A 19,685-nucleotide genomic window follows, 5' to 3' on the forward strand; every position below is an offset into this window, starting at 1 on the left:
TCTAGCAGCGGGAAGTAAGTATAAGCAAAAGAGAAGGAAAGAGCAGCAGAGAGAGACAATTCCCCTAAGAAGAAGAGAGGAAGAAAAAGACGCCATAATTGTTTTTCTTTTATTATTTTATTTATATTAAAATAAAATAAAGAAGGAGGTAGTGGATGTCCTGCTGCTGCTGCTGCTGTTGCTGCAGCACAAGTGCATGCACATAGCAGCAGATATGCGCGACTTACAGGGGGAAGACTTAACACCCACTTACGCCAGAATGCTGCAACGGGAGACTCAAACTGCGGCCTGCTGCTGCTGCTGCTGCTGCTGCTGCCGAAGCCAAGGAGACGCAGCAGCTCTTCCCTGCTGCGCTGCAGCACTCCCCGCTTCCCTTTGCTGCTGCTGCCTGCTGTATTGAACTGCAGATCGGGAAAATCTTGAAAAGCAAGCGGCACGAAACGACCGCGTCGAGCCAGAAAACTCTGCTGCTGCCGCTGCTGCTGCCCCTGCTGCTGCTGCTGCTGTTGCTGCTTGGTTGATGGGGGCAAACAGGTTTGCCGCAGGCCCTTTGCTGCAGACAGCAGCGAAAAACTTCTGTTGCTGCTGCTGTTGTTGCTGCTGCGGGCCAGTACGATCTCGCGGCTAGAGGCATACAACAGCTGCTGCTGTAGGAGCAGCAGCAGTAACAGAGGAAGCAGCAGCGTGTGCTGCTGTGTCTTGGCCTTTAACCACCCCATCAGCAACAGCTGCAACAAAAGCTGCTGCGGTACCTACTGTGGGACGATCATGCTGCTTCTGCTGTTGCTGCAGCAGCAGCACTGCTGCTGTTGTTGCTGCGGTTGCAGCACTGCTGTTGCAGCAATGCTGCTGCTGCTTCTGCTCTTATTGCTGCTGCTGTTGGGATTATGTTGACGACCGTGGAGTTGCAGACGCCTGTGCTACTGCTGCTGCTGTTGCTGCTGCTACTGCTGCAGCCGACGGTATTAATGCGGTGGGCAAAACCCTAAACCCTAAACCCTCGAAGGCTAAATGTGCCTCGCGGGCATAAGAAAGAAAGACATGGGTAATCTTCAAACCCTAAAATTCCAAACCCTAAACCCTAAACCCTAGGAGAGACGAAACACTCAGGCGTAAGGTCAAACCCTTCTGCCATCGACCCCACAGAGTTAGATGGGGTCGCCTTCTAACACAAACGCTAAACCCTAAAACCTAAACCCTAAACCATAAAAAAAACATTATTAAGCTCTCTTTATCCTTAAAAACGGGGGAATAGGCTGGTCGGTACTCGGTGCTTGTTAGGGTTTAGGGTTTAGGGCTTCTGAGGGTTTGGACGCCTAGTCGGCGCAGCCGAACTCCCGGTGGTCCGTATACTCAAAAGCAAAACCCTAAACCCTAAACCCTAAACCCTAACTCCGTATTTAAAATTACGGTACAGACACCAGCAGTACAACTAAACCCTAAACCCTAGCAATACACGTGAGTAAGTACTAACACCTCTAGGAAATACGCAGAACGGAACCATACACCGTAAACCCTAAACCCCTAACCAGCGCTAAATAGTTCTAGGGAATACCCGAGCGTAAACCCTAAACCGTAGATAATCAACCGCATTAAACAGCTCTAAAGAACATCCACACCTAAACCCTAAACCCCAGGAACATGTCTAGCAGGTATGGAGGTCATCTACAACTAAACCCCGACTAAACTGGCAAACCCTAAACCCTACATCGCAACTGTAAGCTCCAAACCCTAACTGTAAACTCCCCGTCGATGCGGTACCTAGCAATGGTTCAACCCCCCTTAACTAGCAGCAGCAACAGTAGCTCGCAGCAGCAACAGCAGCAATCGTAGCAGCAGCAACAGCAGCAGCAATAGACTCAGCCTGAAGATGAAGAAGCTAAGAAAACCAATTTTATGGTTAGCAGGAAAATGAACCTCTCATTTAAAGAGGCACTCCATGCATAACCGCTAGGGTTTAGGGTTTAGGGTTTTGGGGTTTCGCTGTTGGATTAGGGTTTACGTCCGAACTGTGCAACACACAGTTCAGCGCCTAAACCCTAAACCCTTACAGGCTAACCCTGGCAGCTGGTCCGTAAGCGGCATCAACCTGAGACCACCGCTTCGGAGCAACCTTGCAAAACACAACTGCTAGGGTTTAGGGTTTAGAGCTCATCCTTTGGTGCCTTTGATGGTACCCATTTCTTCGCTGTTTTTAGGGTTTTTAGTTTTGGCAAATCAGACACAGGGGCACGACCTGCAAGAAGTTGGTGCAAGAAGGAGTTGATGCTCTCCTGCAGCAACAAAAACAACCCAAACCCTAAACCCTAAACCCTAAGTCCCAAGCCCTACACCTTGCAAGCAAGCATATACTGTTCAAAACCACCAAAGAATCTAAACCATATCCTCTCGCCACCTTCCCGCTGCGCTCTTCCTACTAATCCACGTGAAACTCCTTAAACCCTAAACCCTAAACCCTCACGCACCCTTGTGAAGTTTCCTCTGTGGACAGAGAACTTTCCCCTCGCCAAATGTACGGCAACAACCGCCGGCCATCCGAAGGCCAAATGCAGTTGCTCCTCCAAGTCGAAGTTATCTCCACCTAAACCACAAACCCTAAACCCTAAACCCTAAACCCTAGACCCTATTTCTCCAGCAAGGTAATGCCTACTACTACGTCTGTGGGTACAGTCTGCGTGCTATTCTTTCCTCCCGCGGTCTGCATCCAGGTCACCCCAACCCCAAACCCTAAACCCTAAACCCTAGGATACACACCTTGTAGCCATAAGAACTTGACAGGTACTGTAATAGATGCCTTAACGACCTGATTAAGGGTTTGCAGATAATTCTTTCTTCCTTCTTCCTGGCTATCCAATATATCAGGAAGGAATGCCAGTATGCATAACGTCTCCCCGCACTCACTCCTAAACTGTTCCTCGCTTAAGAGCTGCTCGGCCTCAGCCTTCGCCCTGTACACAAACCCTAAACCCTACCTAAACCCTAAATAAGACACAAATCAAATGCAACACTCAGTGCTTGGCGACAACAACTACGGCTAAAAATAAAGCCAAAAGCTGCACACACGACGGGCCCTCTTCAACGGCGAAAAACCGAAACCCTCGCGACTCAAACCCTAAGCCCTAAACCCTAATTCCTGCTTGCCCGTAGAATTCCATGGCGAATTTAACAATTTCATCAGCTGTTCGTGGTCCTTCGTATTCCTTCACGACAGAAGTTGACTTGGGTCCGACAGGGAAGAGTTTCAATGTAGGGAAAGCCTGAACTCAAACCCCAAAGCCTATACCCTAAACCCTAAACCCTAATGCGCAATTTATACAATATAATGTATACTTTGTTATTTTTAATCGTAAAACTTTCCCTCTGCACCAAATGACGGTGTTGTTGTCCTCCGCATGCGAATGTCAATATATATATGTACATATCCTCTGTTGAAATTTCAATTTTCTAGGGTTTAGGGTTTAGGGTTTAGGGTTTACGGACCTGAATCTCAAATTTCGTCGCCAACATTTGCTCTGTTGTACTGTCAACTTTTGCAACTTTTACTTTTCCTTTTAATTGTGTCGCCACTTCTTCCCAAATTGGCGCGAGCGCCTTGCAGTGCCCGCACCATGGGGCATAGAATTCTACGAACCTGAATAACGTAAACCCTAAACCCTAAACCCTAAACCCTAAACCCTAATTAAATCTAACAAACCCTAATATGTAATAATAAACAAGAATAAGCAATAACAAATAATAGGGATTAGAGGGAGAAGAAAAGGGAGGAAGGGAACAGTGTTAGGATACATAAGGGATGATGCCGTATAACTATCATAAACCCTAAACCCTAAATCCTAAACCCTACCAGACATTATCCTCGTCTTGCATAACCAACTTCTCGAAGTTGGTGTCCTTCAGCTCAATCACATCCGATGGGCCGCTGCTCTTTGGCTTGCTGCTGCTGCTGCTGCTGCTGCTGCTGCTCTTGCTGCCGTTGGTCTTGCTGCCGCTGCTCTTGCCGGTGCCGGATTCGATCTTGCCTGAACACGCAAGTAAACCCTAAACCCTAAACCCTAAACCCTAAAAAACTATTCTTATGCCCTTCTGACCCCTATCTACCCCCTTGGAGCTCAACAACCGCAGATTTTGTCTCCTGCAAACGGAATGAGGACTTAAACTACGACTTAGGGTTTAGGGTTTAGAATTAGTGTTTAGGGTTTAGAATTAGGGTTTAGGGTTTACCTGCTAATCTTGCTCTTGCTAGTTTACCAATATGCGTAACAACAAAATCAAGAACAGCGTTTGCGTCTCTGCTGCCTTCGTACTTGAATGTCTTGGGTTTATTTCCTCCTAATTCACCCATAAACCCTAAACCCTAAACCCTAAACCCTTAATATCCAAAGAATTACACATCAAATAACCCCTGCATGCCCCCAACGAGATAAAACTGTGTAACTGTAGAAATAGGGTTTAGGGTTTGCAAGACCTAGGGTTTAGGGTTTATTAGACTGAAGATTCTGGGTCTATTGGAACAAGGGTTTAGGGTTTAGGGTTTTTGCTTCATAGACTATTTGGTTAAGGGTTTGTTTGGTGCATATTTTGGTGTTTGTTAGAGTGTCTGCCTTGGATATTTGTAGGGTTTAGGGTTTAGGGTTTGCATACCTCTACCAACAACAACCATAACTGTAGGGAACCCTGTAACCCCAAAGTCCTTCATTATACTCTCATCATTAACAGCAACAACAGTCGCTAAACCCCTCAATGCATTGGCAACTTTTTCGTACTCAGGAGCGAATCTCTGACAGTGCCCGCACCTGCATGCAAACCCTAAACCCTAAACCCTAAACCCTAAACCCTAATTCGTATATAATACATAGAACCAAACACTACATCAGGGCTAATGCGTATGATTCATGTCTAGGGTTTAATCACAACGTAAACCCTCAACTATATATGCCCAGACACACCATGATATTATTTATTGTCCTGCTAGGGTTTAGGGTTTAGGGTTTAGGAGGGGGGTCTAGGGTTTATGCCTACCAGTCTGCATAGAATTCAACAAGATGAAGATCATGAGAGTTAATAACTTGTGATTTAAATTCTGCAGCATTTAAGACTTTAACAGCGCCGTTGCTGCTGTATAGTCCTGCCTCAGCTGGGGTGTACATACACCCCAGTGCAGCAGCAACAATAGCAGCAAGCAGCAGCAGCATACTGCTTCTGCTGCTGCTTCTGTACCCAAAACGGCTCATTATAATAACACCCCAAAATGTGAGACGGCCCCAACACTGTTGCTGCAGCTCCTGCTGCGCGTTTTGCTGCTGCTGCTGCTGTTGCTGTTCTTGCTGCTGCTGTTGCTGCTAAAGTTTTATGGTGTCTAAAAAACAAGGAGATAGCTGTGTCTACTCCTCAGCTCAATTAGCGCCAAAAAAAAAGATTCTGAAGGCATGCACTGTAGCGTCAGCAGCAGGAGCTGCTGCTGCTGTTGCTGTTGTTGCTGCGCCTCCGGCTGCTGCTGCTGCTGTCGCTGCTGCCGCTGTTGCTGCAGCGGCGGCGGCGGCGGCTCCTATGCTCGTTTAGTTTTGCTTCTGCTGCTTGTTGTCTTATTAAACATAAATATAATAAAATTATATTTATTTTATGTTTTAATATTATTTTTATTTTTTTTAATATAAATAAAAGGGAGATAACAAGAAATAAACCCTTGATTAGGGTTTAGGGTTTGGCAGTTTTTGCACGGCGCAGGTCTGGGGTTTAGGGTTTAGAGTTCGGCCGATGCACGACAGAAGATTAGGGTTTAGGGTCTAAGATATTAATACCCTTGCTACCTCTTAATATTAACACTTATTCCTTCGATAGATCAAGAAGTACTGGGAGGACACACTTCGCCCTCTAGGGTTTAGGGTTTAGACAGAGGTTTAGGGTTTAGGAGGAGGTTTAGGGTTTAGAGACAGAATTAGCGTTTAGAGTAGGGTTTGCGGTCTGTATGGTGTTGGCGACAACTTAACCCCACAGCAGCAGCAGCAGCAGTAGCAGTAGCAGCAGCAGCAGCAGTAGCAGCAGCAGCAATAGCAGCAGCAGCACTTATTATTAATGCAAGTTTGCCGCGCGTCCCCCCACGCTCCCCCTTTAAGACACCTAAACCCTAAACCCTAAACCCTCAACTGGTTACGTGTGCCTCCTCTACACCTTGTGCAGTCCTCAGCAACCACCACAAACCCTCGCCCTCCCTGTAAGACAAGAGGAGACTAACACGTGTACTAATTATTTATATTTATGTTTATCTATAAATCTATTTACTACTATTTATTTATATTTATTTATATTTATATATCTATATTTATTTATTTTTATTTATATTTATTTATTTATTTATATTTATTAAACCCTTATTAAAACACACAAATAAGAAAGTTGCTGCTGTACGCGCTGCACCCAACAGGACTAGCCAGTCCTTCATACAGCTAGCTAGCTAGCTACTCCAGCTAGCTAGCTACACCAGCTAGCTAGCTACTTCGGCTAGCCAGCTATTTCAGCTGGCTAGCCACTTCAGCTAGCTAGCTACTCCAGGTAGCTATATACACAGCTGGCTTGTTACACAGCCAACTGGCGAGCTAGCTACTTGGCCAGCTACTTGGCTAGCTAGCCACAAAGGTAGCAACTTGGCTAGCTAGCTAGCTAGCTAGCTGGCTAGCAGTGCTGCACGTCTGCATGCGATGAGGTGAGAGACAAGAGCGAGATGAGAAATGGTCCCTTGCTGCTACACACTTGAAGCCTACAGCTCCAGCAGCAGCAGCAGCAGCAGCAGCAACTGCTGCTGCTACTACTACTACTGCTGCTGCTGCTGCAGCAACCAGCAGACATCTTGACAGTTGGGGTGTACAGGCAGGTGGGTCTGCAGCAGCTTCATTAAACTTTAGGTGTCTCTGCGTGCGAGGAGACACAATACGCAACATCTGTTGCTGCTGCTGCTGCAGCAGCAGCAACAGCAGCAAAAAGAAATACGAGACAAAAACACAAAGCCACCTAATACTAATACTATTACTATTACTACTAGTACTGTTGTTGTTGCTGCTGCTGCAGCAGCAGCAACAGTATGTGGTGCTATGGGGTACCTGCACCCACAGCAATCTCACGACCTGGCTAGCAGCTTGCTGCTGCACCTAGTTGCTGCTGCTAGTTCCTGCTGCTGCAGCAGCAGCTAGCTGCTGCAGCTATCCAAAAGTTCCACATTTAGTGCTGCCGCCCACTGCTGCTCACGGGCTTCCTGCTGCTGCTGCTGCTGCTATGTTTGCTGCTGCTGCTGCTGCTGCTGCTGTGTTTACTGCTGCTGCTGCTGCTGCTGCTGTGTTTGCTGCTGCTGCTGCTGCTGCTGCTGGATTCGCGCGATTTCTTCGAGCTGCTGCCACCTTCTTCTTCAGCCGGGCGTTTTTTTGCGCTGCTGTCGCCAGACTTGCTGCTGCTGCTGCTGCTGCTGCTCGGCTTGCTGCTGCTACTGCTGCTGCTGCTCGGCTTGCTGCTGCTACTGCTGCTGCTAGACTTGCCGCTACTGCTGCTCCCAGATTTGCTGCTGCTACTGCTGCTGCTAGGTTTGCTGTTGCTGCTGCTGCTGCCACTGCTGCTGCTGGATTTGCTGCTGCTGCTGCTGCTGCTGCTGCTGGGCTTGCTGCTGCTGCTGCTGCTACTTGGCTTGCTGCTGCTGCTGCTACTGCTGCTACTTGGCTTGCTGCTGCTGCTGCTACTGGGTTTGCTGCTGCTGCTGCTGCCACTGCTGCTGCTGCTGGGTTTGCTGCTGCTGCTGCTGCTGGATTTGCTGCTGCTGCTGCTGCTGCTGCTACTTGGCTTGCTGCTGCTGCTGCTGCTGGGCTTGCTGCTGCTGCTGCTGCTGCTGCTGGGTTTGCTGCTGTTGCTGCTGCTGCTGCCACTGCTGCTGCTGGGTTTGCTGCTGCTGCTAGTTTTGCTGCTGCTGCTGCTAGAGCTGCTCGTTTTCGTTGTGGAGGTGGAGCTGCTGCTGCTGCTGGGTTTGCTGCTGCTGCTGCCGCTGCTGCTGCTGCCGCTGCTGCTGCTGCCGCTGCCGCTGCTGCTGCTGCCGCTGCTGCTGCTGCTTGGCTTGCTGTTGATAACTGAGTTGTTGACGCTGTTAGCGGGGACTTTCTCTACGTTGGCGTTGCCATTACGGTTGTTAACTGCCTCTGCTGCAGCAAGCAGTTTGCTGCTGTTGCTGCTGCTGGTGGTGGTGGCTACAGGCTCTGGCTTGTCTGCTTGCATGCTTCTGCTGCGTCTCTCCGTGTCCCTGCTGATGCTTCTGCTGCTTCTTCTTGTGCTCCTGCTGCTGCTCCTGCTTCTGCTGGTACTCCTGCTGCTGCTTCTGCTTCTGCTGCTGCTCCTGCTCCTGCTAGTGCTTCTGCTGGTGCTTCTGCTGCCGCTGTCGCTGCTGCTTCTGCTGCCGCGGCTGCTTCTGCTGGTGCTCCTGCTTCTGCTGCTGCTTCTGCTTCTGCTGCTGCTGCGACTGCTTCTGCTGCTGCGACTGCTTCCGCTGCTTCTGCTGCTGAGGCTCCTGCTGCGGGTCCTGCTGCGGCTAGGGTTCTCCGCCTTGCGGCTAGCAACAGCAGCAGCAATAGCAGCAGCAGCAGGACATGCTTCTCTTGTTATACTAGGGCTCCTTCTATCTGTTCCTCTCTCTGTTTGCTGCTGCTGCTGCTGCCGCTGCTTCAATAGGAAATCAGGTATAGGCTGCTGCTGCTTCTGTTTAAGCAGCTGCTGCCGCAGCTGCTCCTGGAGCCTTTGCTGCTCCTCCTTTTCTGCATCCTTTTTTTGCTGCTGCTGCTGCTGCTGCTGCTGCTTCTGCTGCTGATGGAGACCAAACAGATCCTGCTGCGTCTTCTGTGCTGCAGCAAAGACACTCCCTATATCGAAGTTATCTCCTTCTTGTGCTTGTAGCTGCTTAAACACTTGTTCTTGTTCTTGCATGCTGTAACACACAACAAACCCTAAACCCTAAACCCTAAACCCTAAACCCTAAACCCTAAACCCTAAAAAAACCCCACAAATAGCGAAACGAACTAGCAACATAAAAAAAAATTCAAGGAAAAAAATCGACAACATCAACCCCCCACCCTGGAAGCCCTAAACCCTAAACCCTAAACCCTAAACCCTGGAGCGTACTTGATAAGAATACGAGACAAGTCCTGATCAGGCATAGGAGCCTGTGCAATATATTCAAGATTCTTTTTTAGTGCATCTCTTAATTTCTGAAACCCTAGATGAACTCTACCAGAGAAATGCTCATCAAGACGTCTATCCGTATCATTTGCTGCACACAAACCCTAAACCCTAAACCCTAAACCCTAAACCCTAAACCCTAAAAAAACCCAAGATCGATCTGCATCCATCCTGCCGCTCTACGTTTAACCAAGCTTCCTGAACCTCAGTGCTTCCCGAAAATCCCAAACCCTAAACCCTAAACCCTCAAAACCCCTAGACCCTCATAAACCCTAAACCCTCTTAAATCGTACCTGATAGTAATGCTCCGCATACATCACAAGGCCTAAGTCTTTGTGTAAGTTGTCCTTCTGCATTCCTAAATAATAACTTTGCTCTTCTTGTTTGTAAGGAAGTTAACTCAACAGAAACCGCCATGGATTGATCTATACGACCTAATTTACCTAAATCCTCCATCTATACATAAAAAAAGCATGATGTAAACATAATCAGGGTTTAGGGTTTAGGGTTTGGGGATTTAGAGGAGGGGTTTAGAAGGGTTTGCAAAAGATCGACTCGTGCATCGATTCAGGGTTTTTAGATATCATATATGCATATATACACATCCACAACTAGGGTTTAGGGTTTAGGGTTTAGGGTTTACGTACCTCATTCTCAAAAAGATCGTGCGGGCATAGGCCGGTTAGGAAATATTTGCAAACATTTTCATCAGTAAAGGATTGATTAGGATCATCAATAGATCCCATCAAATCCGACCACTGCTGCCTTAGATGATGCATTTGCGAGGGTTTAGGGTTTAGGGTTTAGGGTTTAGGGTTTTGGGGTTCGGGCCACGGGAATTCGGGCTACCGGGCGATTTCTGCCGCAGGGAAGGCTATGGCCAAGGGAACCGCTTAAATGAAAGATTTAGGGTTTAGGGTTTAGGATTTTGGATCTAAGCGTGCAAAAAAATGCAGCTTTTGTACAGGGAGAGTTGTCGCGCCCGCCTCCCCAGGAGACGAGGGTTTAGGGTTTAGGGTTTAGGGATTGGGCCGTTGTGTTTGGGGTCGGCCCCCAAACGCAGCAAAAAAACAAACAAAAAGACAGCGAAAAGATGTATGTCCCACACTCGCAGACGAGCACGAAAGGCTAAACCCTAAACCCTAAACCCTAAACCCTCGAGGCAGCAGTGCCGGAGCATGCAGCAGAGGAGCCTTCAGCCCCACCCTAGGGGCCCCCAGCCCTAAACCCTAAACCCTCAACCTAGAACCGTGCAGCAGCCTAAAAGGCAAACTCTAATCATAAAAGGTTTCTTTTTTGGGTTTTGTTTTCTTTGTTTCCTTTTTTAGTTTATGTATTTATTTCTTCTGCCTCTGTAGGGTTTCTCGTTGCGGGTGAAAACCCTAAACCCTAAACCCTAAACCCTAGCGGGCATAATATAATCCCAGCATTCATTGTTGTAACCCTAGTCATAATAAACCCTAATAAGTGTTTTACCATTATTTTCTTCATATATCTTTATAAATTGAACGTTTTACGTCGGATTTTCACCCTGCTAGGGTTTAGGGTTTAGGGTTTAGGGTTTAGATATCAAGATGCCGCGAGTGCGGCTAAGCGGGAGTGCCCAACCCCCAGAAGGATGGGATTTAATTTCTCCCCCTTTATTAGAATTTGAGAGGCAAATGAGGGCAGCAGAGAACGAGCCTCATGAAGGAAAAAGGAAATGTGAATCTTCTTGGGCTGTCTTCCGTATACACCATCAAAGATCTAGATATATCTATGAATGTTATTATAAAAGAAAGGCTATTTCCAGTAAGTACAAGGGCTTAGGGTTTAGGGTTTAGGGTTTCGGGGGTGAAGATTTGGGGTTTAGCGTCGGGGGTTTAGGGTCGAGGGTTTAGGGGTTTTGTAGAGTTTAGGGTTTACGGGATTAAGGTTTAAGGGATTGGGAATGGGAGGGGTAGGTAGCTGTTGGTGGATAGCGAGGGAGGCAAGGGAGGTTTAGGGTTTAGGAGACGAGGGTTTAGGGTTTAGGAATTAGGGTTTTGAAAAGCTGCGGGCTTGTTAGAGTTGGCAGTGCCGTCTACCCTGTTGCGCAAACCCTAAACCCTAATCTCTAGACCCTAAACCCTTTCCCGAAACCCCACCAACCTATCATCTGAAGCCCCAGTTCCTAAACCCTAGCCAAACCCTAAACCCTAAACCCTAAACCCCTGCGTGCATCTGGGGTCCCAGGATGTCGTTTTTTCCCGTTTTTCTTGCTAATTCCCTCTTAAGACCTTGTAAACCCTAAACCCTAAACCCTAATTGTGTGTGTTTATATTTTTATCAGGAGAATTATACGATTATTGTGTTCGTGAGGGTTGGGCAGATGCACGATTAATTGCTAAATGGAGGAAAGAAGGGTTTGAGAGACTTTGCTGTTTACGGTGTATACAAACCTCCTCTACTAACTTCGGTACTACTTGTATATGCAGAGTACCTAAACATGAATTACCTCCAGATAAAAGAGTAAACCCTAAACCCTAAACCCTAATTCAGACACAATAAACCCTAATCAAGACACTCTAAACCCTAAACCCTAAAAAAATTCAGAAAAAATGACATCTTTAGAGTTCCTAAACATGAATTACCATCGGATAAAAGTGTAAACCCCAAACCCTAAACCCTAAACCCTAATAAAGGCACACACAAGAGTAGACAAGAAGCCTAAACCCTAAACCCTAACACTAGCATACAACACTCAACAATCCTAAACCCTAAACTTGCTGCTGTTGCTGCTGCTGCTGTTGTTGTTGCTGCTGCTGCTGTTGCTGCTTGGCCTCGTGTTGCTGCAGCATCGGTTGTTATTGTTGCTGCAGCTGTTTATATTTTAGGGTTTTATATTTTATTTTTATTTGTATTCTTTTTTCTTTTCTTTTTCTTTTCTTTTTATTCTTTTTTCTTTTTATTTTCTTTTTTTTTTTCCTTTTAGGTTGTGCAGTGTATACACTGCGGTTGTGGCGGTTGTGCAAGTGGTGACTAAGAATATTTGCGGTGTATAGGCACCTCTGAGCTGCCTAGACACCCGAAGTTAGTGCTGCTGCTGCATGCGCTGCTACTGCATGCGCTGCAGCTGCATGCGTTGCTGCTGAGGGTTTAGGGACTTCTTACAGATACAATTTAAACCCTAAACCCTAATGGCAAGACTAGTCAATAATAGGTTTATTGCTTCTGCTCATAGGCGGAGGCGATGCCCCAAACCCTAAACCCTAAACCCTAAACCCTTTTTCTTGCAGCGCTTCAGATGCGAGGCGCGGCTTCCCCGCTTGTTTTAAAAGGGTTTAGGGTTTAGGGTTTAGGGCTTTGTTCAAACTTGAGGACAAAGGGATGAGGTATACGTTGAACTCGCTACACTCGAAAGCAGCAGCAGCAGCAGCAGCAGCAGCAGCAACAGCAGCAGCAGCAGCAAGGATACGAATAGCTGCAGCAAGCAGTAGTAGTGGTAGTAGTAGTAGTAGTAGTAGTAGTAGCAGTAACTTCTGCAACAACAGGGTAGACCCTAAACCGTAGAATACACAGTGGAGTAGAAAACCCTAAACCCTAAACCCTAGACGGGAAACCCTCAATTAGGCCAATAGGGGGTAATAGTAATGAGCAGTCCCATAAGAATTAGTTTAGGGTTTAGGGTTTAGGGTTTCCTTAGCACCGCTTGGTGTGAACCCTAACCTAAAAATCTTTATTTATATAAGCCCTATAAGAATTAGTTTAGGGTTTAGGGTTTAGGGTTTCTTACCACCACATGGTGTAAACCCTAATAATCTATATCCTACATATAAACCCTAGATTTGCTGTGCTCGCGTCTGTGTAGCCACTGGGCTCTAGGGTTTAGGGTTTAGGGTTTAGGGCTGAGTTACTCCGCTTTAGCGGATAATGTGCCTGTATAAACCAATAAACGTGACAAATGCAGTAAATTATCTAGGGTTTAGGGTTTAGGGTTTAGGGTTTAGTGTGAGCATATACGATCGAGCCGCCAGCCCCGTGCCTGTGCATGCAGCTAATAGAGGGGGGTTTGTCTTAGGGTTTATGGTGTATAGGGTTTAGGGTTTATGTTATAAATTAAAATTAGTGTTTTATAATTAATTAATGGAGGTAAATGGTTGTAGGGTTTAATCTAGTTGAGGTCCCTCATGCCCGGTCTTTTTTCGTCTCAAGGGTTTAGGGTTTAGGGTTTAGGGTTTAGGGTTTAGGGTTTGTGTGTCAATTAATACCTCTTGCTGATGTCTATATTAATTATATTTCCCTAATAAACCCATAATTGTCTTCCCTCTTTCCTTTTTCCATCTCGGATCTAGGACCTAGGGTTTAGGGTTTAGGGTTTAGGGTTTAGGGTTTAGGGTTTAGGATGTTGAGTCAATTATTTATTCTGTCCCCTCGAGGGGATTGTCTAATAAGTCGTGATTTTCTTCATGATATTCCTCGCGGTGCCTCGGAGGTTTTCTTACGTCAGGTTCGTTTCTGGGGTCAGCAGCAGCAGCAGCAGGAAGCAGCAGCAGCAGCAGCAGATGGTGCATCAGCAGCAGCAGCAGCAGCAGCAGAGGATGCAATAGGTCTATCTACAGACGGTGACGTATCATCTACCTGCAGCAGCAGCAGCAACAGCAGCAGCATGAACTGCAGCGCTAGCAGTATGTTATGTACCGATTCAGTAGCTGCTGCTGCAGCTGCAGCAGCAGCTGCAGCAGCAGCAGGAAGCAACGAAGCCCCACCTATATTTACAGCAGCAGGATTGTCTTTTGCTTACCTAAAAAGAAATAATATTTATTTTGTTGTTGTTACCCAACAAAACCCTTCCCCTGCTCTTCTTATTGAATTATTATTAAGAATTGTTAAGGCTATTAAGGTATTAAACCCTAAACCCTAAACCCTAAACCCTAAACCCTAATAGTTTCAACTACTCTTCTTATTGAATTATTATTAAGAATTGTTAAAACTATCTGTAGTAATAAACCCTAAACCCTAATTAACCCTATTCGTTCCTCCACTTGCTGCTCCACTTGCTGCTCCACTTGCTGCTGCTGCTGCTGCTGCTGCTGCTGCTGCTGCTGCTGCTGCTGTCCCCTAACCCTAACTCATCACCATCCCATCCAACCCTACCCATATAACACCTCTCCCTCTCCCTCTTCCTCCTGCATGCTGCTGCACTACCTACTACTCCTACTCCTCCTACTCCTACTACTACAACTGCTGCTGCTGCTGCTGCTGCTGCTGCTGCTGCTGCTGCTGCTGCTGCTGCTGCTGCAGGACTTTTGCGGGTTACTAAATGAAGAAATATTACGACGTAATTTTGTGTTAATTTATGAATTAATTGATGAAATTTGTATTAAAGGATTTATACAAGATACACAAACACAAGATATTAAACATCTTATTTATTCTATACCTTCTGTTGATCATATTATTCATGATAAAACTGTATGTTATCTTCCTCCTTTTTATTATTCTTTTGCTGCTCCTGTTCCTCCTCCTGTTCTTCCTCCTGTTCTTCCTGCTGTTCTAATGGTTATATTCATGCTGCTGCTGCTGCTGCTGCTGCTGCTGTTGCTGCTGCTGCTGTTGGTGGTGGTGATATACAAACACAAGATATTAAACATCTTATTTATTCTATACCTTCTGTTGATCATCTTATTCATGTTTATTGCTGCTGCTTGTTGCTGCTTGTTGCTGCTGATTTTGCTGCTGTTGCTGCTGCTGTTTTAACGGTTATTTTGGTGTATTTATTGCTGCTGCTGCTGCTGCTGCTGTTGCTGCTGCTGTTGGTGTTGTTTGTGTTTATACACAAACACAAAATTATTTATTCAATTCCTTCTGTTGATCATCTTATTCATGCTGTTGCTGCTGCTGCTAGTTGTGCTCCTTCTGCTGCTGATTGTGTTGCTGCTCCTGCTGCTGCTGCTGCTGATTCTAAGGATTATTTTGCTGCTGCTGTTGCTGTTGCTGTTGCTGCTGCAGCACGTGTCTTTGCCATCATTTGTAACAACAAGTCCTAAGACAATGCCATCAACAGCAAGCCGTCGTCCTGTGTCTGCTGCAGCAGTAGCAGCAGCAGCAGCAGCAAATAGTAGTAGTAGTGGCAGTAGTAGTGCAGCAGCAGCAGCAGCAGCAAGAAGACGTAGCGAAATATTTGTAGATGTTATAGAAAAAATATCCGTAGTACTAGCAGGAGACAGCAGACTACTGCATGCATCATTAGAGGGAAGTATACTCATGAAGTCTTATCTAGAGTCTCCTCCTCTTCTTAAATTAGCATTAACGGATCAGATTCCTATTTCTGCTAATGGTACGTAAACCCTAAACCCTAAACCCTAAACCCTAAACCCTAAACCCTAATTCCATATCAGTGTCGAGATTTTAAAGGTTTACTAACATTAAACACTAAACCCTAATTATACACAACATTTAATATTTAGAGTCTCCTCCTCTTCTTAAATTAGCATTAACGGATTAGATTCCTATTTCTGCTAATGGTATATAAACCCTAAACCCTAAACCCTAAACCCTAATTTCTCATCTTACACCCTTCCCGAGCTTTTTTACCGTTTATAAGCCCTAAACACTAATTATACACACAGACGTAGTATTTAGAGTCCCCTCCTCTTCTTATATTAGCACCCTAAACCCTAAACCCTAACAGACCACATTCCCATTTCTGCTAATGGTATATAAACCCTAAACCCTAAACCCTAAACCCTAATTTCGAAACCCTAAACCCTAATTCTTCATGGTTCACCGATGGGGAGAGTAAGGGTTTATAAACCCTAAACCCTAATTATACAAACACATAATAAATATTATTTATAGTCCCTTCCTCCTCGTCTTATATTATATCTTATACATATTACTACTAATAATATCAAAACCCTAAACCCTAAACCCTAAACCCTAATAACCGCCTCCACCACGTTTCCCTCAACGAAAAAAAGCGAATAATACATCATTATGTACATCTTTTTTTGCTCTTTCTTCCTAAATAAATAAATGAATAAAACAATAAATATATAAATAGATAAATATATGTATGTATATACAGGTGTAGGTTTATCAGGAGATCGTTGTAATTTTCATGAAGGTGTAGATTATTCATTATTTGATGACGAGCGTTTATTAATATTTAAACCCCCAATTGGTGAATTTACTCTTATGAATTACCGTCTATTAAATATACATGCTGTACCTTTTAGGGTATTCCCTCAAGTACAAGATCTACCTAATGGAAAGGTATATAAAAGGGTTTACCGAGGGTTTACGGGGGTAGAGGAGGGTTTATGAGGGTTTGCGGGGGTTTATAGGGGTTTATAGGGGTTTATGGGGGTTTATAGGGGTTTGTGAGGGTTTATGAGGGTTTATGAGGGTTTATAAGGGTTTAGGGTTTAGGGTTTATGCGTATATATAGGCGGAAGTAACTCTCTCTTCGTGTCCGTGCTGATTTACCTAAGCAATGTGCTGCTAATCTAAGTGTCTCCTTTTTTTTGTCCCTAATTAAAAATTTATATTTTTTTAGGGTTTAGGGTTTAGGGTTTAGGGTTTAGGGTTTATGCGTATATAGGCGGAAGTAACTCTTCGTGTCCGTGCTGATTTACCTGAGCAATGCTGTGCTGCTAATCTAAGTGTCTCCTTTTGTGTCCCTAAGGGGACAACTTCTGCTGCATTGGAGGTATTACCTCCTATACATACACAGGTAATTATTTTCTCCTTATTTATTTATTTATTTATTTTATTTATTTATTTATTTATTTATTAGTGTCTCCTTTTTATATATTTATTTATTTATTTATTTAATTTATTTATTAGTGTCTCCTTTTTATTTTGTTTGTTTATTAGTGTCTCCTTTTATTTATTAATTAATTAGTTACTGTCTATCCTTTTATTAATTAGTGTCTCCTTTTATTTATTTATTGTCTCCTTTTATTCATTTATTTATTGTCTCCTTTTGTGCGCCTCTAGGGGATTTCTCTCCTCTAGGGTTTAGGGTTTAGGGTTTAGGGTTTAGGGTTTAGGGTTTGTGCGTTGCAGAGTGGGGAGTTTATTGCTTCTGAGCATCGAGTTCAATGGCTTCTTAAGAAGTTGCAGGTAAACACCAAACCCTAAACCCTTTTTTAGGGTTTATATCTCCCTTCTCTCCTCTTACGTAGACAGTTTACTATATATATAACTAGCTAGCTAGCTACACAGCTAGCTAGCTACACAGCTAGCTAGCTACACAGCTAGCTAGCTACACAGCTAGCTAGCTACACACCTAGCTAGCTACACACCTAGCTAGCTACACAGCTAGCTAGCTACACACCTAGCTAGCTACACAGCTAGCCAGCTACACAGCTGGCTAGCTAGCTAGCTAGCTAGCTACACAGCTAGCTAGCTACACAGCTAGCTAGCTAGTTAGCTAGCTAGCTAGCTAGCCACCTACCTATCTATTTATATATGTCTATCTAGCTAGCCAAGTAGCTATCTACCTATAAATAAACTAAATAAATAAATAAATAAATAAAATAAATAAATAAAATAAATAAATAAAATAAATAAATATATTTATGTATACAGGGAGGGTGCGAGGTAGTGTTTAGGGCTCGTCTTACATTTAATAACTTTTCTTCTTCTCCTCTTAAGAATGAATATGGGCCTGCAACCCTAGGGTTTGAGGTACCTATGTATAATGTATCTAGTCTACAAGTAAGTCCTAGGGTTTAGGGTTTAGGGTCTAGGGTCTAGGGTTTACAAGGGTTTAGGGTTTAGCACAGTTTGGGAGGGTTTGAGGTACCTATGTATAATGTATCTAGTCTACAAGTATGTAGGGTTTAGGGTTTAGGGTTTAGGGTTTACCACGGCTTGGGAGGGTTTGATGCACCTTATATATATCTAGTCTACCACTAAGGAGACCGGGGAGGGTTTAGGGTTTAGGGTTTCGGATTTAGAAGGGTTTAGGGTTGGAGGGGGTTTAAGAGGGTTTAGGAGGGTTTAGGAGGGTTTATGATGGTTTAGGAGGGTTTAGGGTTTAGGAGGGTTTAGGGTTTGGGGTTTAGGGTTTATGTGTTTATCGGCGATCGGTTTTTTGTATCTAACTCCTACTCAACTTGCTGCTGCTGCTGTTGCTGCTGTTGCTGCTGTTGCTGCTGCTGCTGCTGCTGCTGCTGCTGCAGGTTCGTTATCTGCGTGTTGCTGAGCGCCAAGGAGGGTTTAATCCCTTCCGTTGGGTTCGTTATGTTACGCAGTCCTCTTCTTATGTCTGTAGATTCTAGGGTTTAGGGTTTAGGGTTTAGGGTTTAGGGTTTTGTTATTTTTGTTTAACTTTATTTTAATTTTAATTTCTTTTAATTCTTTTTTCTTCTTTTTATTATTAAGGAGATAAACAAATACATAAAAAGAAATAAAAAGAGACAAAAAGAGACAAAAGGAGACAAAAAAGGAGACAAAAAGAGACAGACCTGCTGCTGACAATAAATGCCCCCCTCCTCCTCCTGTATAGCCTATTATTAGGGTTTAGGGTTTAGGGTTTAGGGTTTAGGGTTTGACGAGGTGTCTTAGGGTTTAGTGTTGGGTTCGATACCATAGAAGATACGTCTAAGGAAGTGTGGCTATGATCTACTCCCTAATTAGGGTTTAGGGCTTAGGGTTTAGGGTTTAGGGTTTAGGAGAGGGTTTTATTATAGTTATGTTTTATTAATCGATTAAGATGGATAGTGTTGGGGTGTATAGGCAGCTCATTAGTGAATAAATAAATAAATAAATAAATAAAAATAATTAAATAAATAAATAATTAAATAAATAAATAATTAAATAAATAAATAAATAAAAATAAATACATAAAATAAATAAATAAATAAATAAAAATATTATCGATGGAAGGAGGTTGAGGGGGGCCGACCATCAGCTCTCTCGTTGAGTGCCGCTGCTGCTGCTGCTGCTGCTGCTGCTGCTGCTGCTGTCTGGACTCAATTGGGGTAAATAAGGATTTAAGGAGTTAATTTATATAAAAGGAATAATTAATTTATTTTTTATTTTAGGGTTGTTCTTATTTGCTGCTGCTGCTGCTGCTGTACTGTGTCACAGTCGACCACCAGCAGCAGCAGCAGCAGCAGCTGTTGCTGCTGCTGCTGTTGCTGCTGTTGCTGCTGCTGCTGCTGCTGCTGCTGTTGCTGCTGCTGCTGCTGCTGCTGCTCGGCTGTGCATTGAAGCTTTAGCAGCAGTGTATTTGCAACAAGCCAGTGCCTCTTTTCCCCAACTACGCAGCAGCAGCAGCAGCAGCAGCAGCAGCAGCAGTAGCGGCCCATGACCAGTGGTTATATACATAAAAAGGAGAAGAATTGAATAATATTGATTTAAATATTCATAAAATAAAATAAAATAAAAAGAAAAAATAAAAATAAAAAAAAAGAATAATAATCTGGGGTGTATAGGCACCATTTTCTTTTTTTTTTTTTTTTTTTTTTTTTTTTTTTTTTTTTTTTTTTTTTTTTTTTTTTTTTTTTTTT

The 19,685-nt window shown here is 44.4% G+C and overlaps 3 protein-coding genes across 3 annotated transcripts; 1 reads left to right on the forward strand and 2 right to left on the reverse strand.

Moving 5' to 3' along the window:
- Positions 1-1,316: 1,316 nt before the first annotated feature.
- EMWEY_00016640 (thioredoxin, putative) lies at positions 1,317-5,147 on the reverse strand (the record flags this gene model as incomplete). Its single annotated transcript, XM_013477497.1, has 11 exons — positions 1,317-1,352; positions 2,060-2,089; positions 2,178-2,273; positions 2,466-2,581; positions 2,755-2,948; positions 3,142-3,257; positions 3,481-3,631; positions 3,845-4,019; positions 4,222-4,329; positions 4,642-4,793; positions 5,020-5,147. The coding sequence occupies 11 exons, from the start codon at positions 5,145-5,147 to the stop codon at positions 1,317-1,319; spliced, it is 1,302 nt and encodes a 433-aa protein (XP_013332951.1).
- A 2,065-nt stretch (positions 5,148-7,212) lies between these two features.
- EMWEY_00016650 (hypothetical protein, conserved) lies at positions 7,213-9,980 on the reverse strand (the record flags this gene model as incomplete). Its single annotated transcript, XM_013477498.1, has 4 exons — positions 7,213-8,950; positions 9,145-9,292; positions 9,495-9,657; positions 9,849-9,980. 4 exons carry the CDS (start codon positions 9,978-9,980, stop codon positions 7,213-7,215), a joined length of 2,181 nt encoding a protein of 726 aa, XP_013332952.1.
- Positions 9,981-15,213: 5,233 nt separating this feature from the next.
- On the forward strand, positions 15,214-17,307 carry EMWEY_00016660 (hypothetical protein, conserved; the record flags this gene model as incomplete). The annotated part of the gene is made up of 4 exons (XM_013477499.1): positions 15,214-15,499; positions 16,613-16,638; positions 16,766-16,897; positions 17,233-17,307. 4 exons carry the CDS (start codon positions 15,214-15,216, stop codon positions 17,305-17,307), a joined length of 519 nt encoding a protein of 172 aa, XP_013332953.1.
- Positions 17,308-19,685: the final 2,378 nt, after the last annotated feature.

The sequence above is a fragment of the Eimeria maxima genome, genomic scaffold (genome assembly GCF_000499605.1).
Source record: "Eimeria maxima Weybridge genomic scaffold, Emw_scaff136, whole genome shotgun sequence".
Lineage (NCBI taxonomy): Eukaryota > Apicomplexa > Conoidasida > Eucoccidiorida > Eimeriidae > Eimeria > Eimeria maxima.